The sequence below is a fragment of the Sinocyclocheilus rhinocerous genome, unplaced genomic scaffold (genome assembly GCF_001515625.1).
Source record: "Sinocyclocheilus rhinocerous isolate Xijiao unplaced genomic scaffold, SAMN03320098_v1.1 scaffold975, whole genome shotgun sequence".
In the NCBI taxonomy this organism is placed as follows: Eukaryota; Metazoa; Chordata; class Actinopteri; order Cypriniformes; family Cyprinidae; genus Sinocyclocheilus; species Sinocyclocheilus rhinocerous.
Window position 1 is genome coordinate 1693973 of NW_015628726.1, and position 2956 is coordinate 1696928.

Consider the following 2956-nt stretch of genomic DNA (forward strand, 5'->3'; position numbering starts at 1 on the left):
AAAAAAAAAAAAAAAGCAATGGGAATAAGGTAACAAAAGATAAATTGCTTCTGAATCAACTGGCAAAGAATAAATGCTTTTTGAATGACGTCTGTTCCATGGACCCAATGAATAGTTTCATTCTTTCATATGACTAAGTGACTTAAAAGCTTTTTGAGTGATCCTGACGTCTTTCATAGGAAAGCGGCGACACATGATGATGAAATCCAGAGGCTGTATGAAGAAATGGAGCAACAGATCAAGAATGAGAAAGACAGGATACTTTTAGAGGTGAAACAATTATTACAGTTGAGTGTTACCATGGACCTCAAATTGTGTACTTCAATGAAACCTAATGAAGGACTATAAAGGGGGGCGGGGGATCTCATAGACTTTCATTGAAAGTCTATGAGAGACCAGAATATCATCGAAATTTAGGAAAGGGATCTTTTTTGTTGGGCCAAGAAAGAATCACCCAGAACACCCACTGTCATTATCAAAACGAACTATAATAACAAAAAAAGATTCTGAAAGGTTCTTAGACTAGCAATCTCATATGGGATTTATCATTTATGATTTTACAGTAGAAACACAAACTTGCTATGTACCATGGTAAATTGTATGGGTCATGTGATCTGTATATTCTCCAGGATTCTGAGCGGTTCTTGTCTCGCAGTCAGGACTTGGAGCATCAGCTTTCCACTAAAGAGAAAGAGCTGGAAATTATTTCTAACAAACAGAAACGGGTGGGTCACAACAAGTTCCTTTGCTTGTCACTAAACCAGTTTAACTAGTAATAATTATGAAGACATTGCACACCTATTAACTATTTTTAAATATTTAATTTAAAGATGCTTGGATAAGAATTATACAGAGAGTGAGATCATTTCCTGTAAGGGTTTTAATCCTAGTGAAAGATCAAGAAAAGGCTGTAACTTGAGCTCAAGAACAAACTAACATCTACATTTTAAGGACTTTGACTCAAATATGAGTCTTAATGCTCTGAAGTTTCTCTTGTATTACTCTGATTGTTTAACATAATCGCCAGATGTTGATCATTTGCTGGAAATTTGTGTTCAAGTTTCAGAAAACCACATCTGACAGTGCTGACGCACACAAAAATAGATGCTGATCTTTACACACAATAGACAAAACCCAGCAAAGCCTTTCCGTGCTAATGAATGAACAGAAAGTAGCAAAGTCTTAATGCCTCCTTTGCCTCTGTCATTACAAGCTTCATTTTCTTCTCTTCGCATTTGTGAACAGCTAAAGCAAATTAGTTCCTTTATTGTGCTCTTTGCTGCAATGCAACTTGGTGCAAAAGCAAGCAGAACTGCTTTTCTGCTGTGAGGAGCTGAAGTGTGGTGCTGTATGTTTGGTTATAGACGTGGTATTGTGTCCTATTTTGTCTATATTTAGCAGCATAGCATGAGTGTAAGAGCTTTCTTATCAATTCTTTCTCTCACAATGTCCCAGCCAAACATTCACAATAACACTTCCAAGGCCATCCTTCCAAGGATAGTGGTGTAAATATGCATGGCTGGCATGGAGGCCACACATTTGTGTTAAACCTGATGGTCATGTTATCCAGCACGATTGGTTTCAAAGAGCTTGTTGTTGTTCTTCAGTTATTTTTATGATAGCTTATATGTTGATTGTTTCATTTGTATGTGTGTGTTTGTTTGATGTCGGTCAGCTGGAGCATCAGTGTCGAGAGCTGCACAGCGAGCAGCGGGAGACGGCCGTGGAGAATGTTAAACTAAAGCAGTATAATGAGGACTTGAGCCGTGAGCTGGAGCACACCACCCAGGAGCTGAGTCTGGCCCAGGAGCAACTCATGCTGCTGCAGGAACAGGCCTCACGCCTGCACGAGGAGAGAGAGATGTGAGGAAGATATGACATTTAGTGCTATATGTACATGCATATATATATACAATATATGCATGTTTTGGACATAGTGTATTAATTTATATATATATATATATATATATATATATATATATATATATATAAATATATATATATATATATATTATTATCTGCATGCATTCTTGCGGACACTGTAAAAATCTTTTGAAGATTATTCGAGTATGTTTTACAAAAAATTAATGTTTAATTCATGTATGTTACTTGCTGTTTCTTTGCAATTAATTGTGAAATTTACTAACAATTTCTGAGTGAAAATGATTTCTACAGATTTTTTTTTTAGTGTAGGTCAATATATATATATATATATATATATATATATATATATATATAATAGTATATAATTAAATATATAATATAATTTTTTTTTATTAAAACATTAATTTTACACTACATTCAGAGCATTTCAGATTCACATTTCATACCAAAATCAGAAGAAAAATATTTTTTGCAAGAGATGTGAAAATTACATTTAGTGCTTTTATGATATTTCGAAATCTATTGGCTGAAATATATTTATGTACATCCTGCCTATGTATATGCCAATATATACGATATAATATATGCGTGTTTTGGACATAGTGTAGAATAAATATATTCAATCTCAAAAAGTGAAAAACATATAATTAATATAATGTAATGTAATGTAATATATATACTATAATATAATGTAATATCCACCTTATTTTTCAACCCAGAGATAAGCTTTTTTTCCTGTGAATGTGCAAGAAACACCATTTTGCCATATCAAGCAGCAAAACTAGTTTTTTTGTACAGCTAAACATATCTGGAAGCAGATGACACCAGAAACTTGACACATTAAATTTCCAAATGGCCACACCCGCTCTTACGGGTATATAATATAATATAATATAATATAATATAATATATAATGTAATGTAATGTAATGTAATACAATATTATATAATTTCATGGTTTTTTTTTTTTATTAAAACATGAATTTTACACTGTTCAAAGCATATCAGGGTCACATTTCCACATTTCACACACACACACACACACACACATATATATATATATATATATATAT

General features: G+C 33.1%; 1 protein-coding gene across 1 annotated transcript in view; it reads left to right on the plus strand.

Annotated features, from left to right (window-relative positions):
* The window catches only part of LOC107738427 (EF-hand calcium-binding domain-containing protein 4B-like), a 22114-nt gene that overhangs the window by 14975 nt on the left and 4183 nt on the right, over nt 1–2956 (plus strand). The window contains exons 7-8 of the mRNA XM_016550195.1: nt 630–725; nt 1676–1863. Coding sequence (XP_016405681.1) covers nt 630–725; nt 1676–1863 — 284 coding nt within the window. The remainder of the gene's footprint in view (nt 1–629; nt 726–1675; nt 1864–2956) is intronic.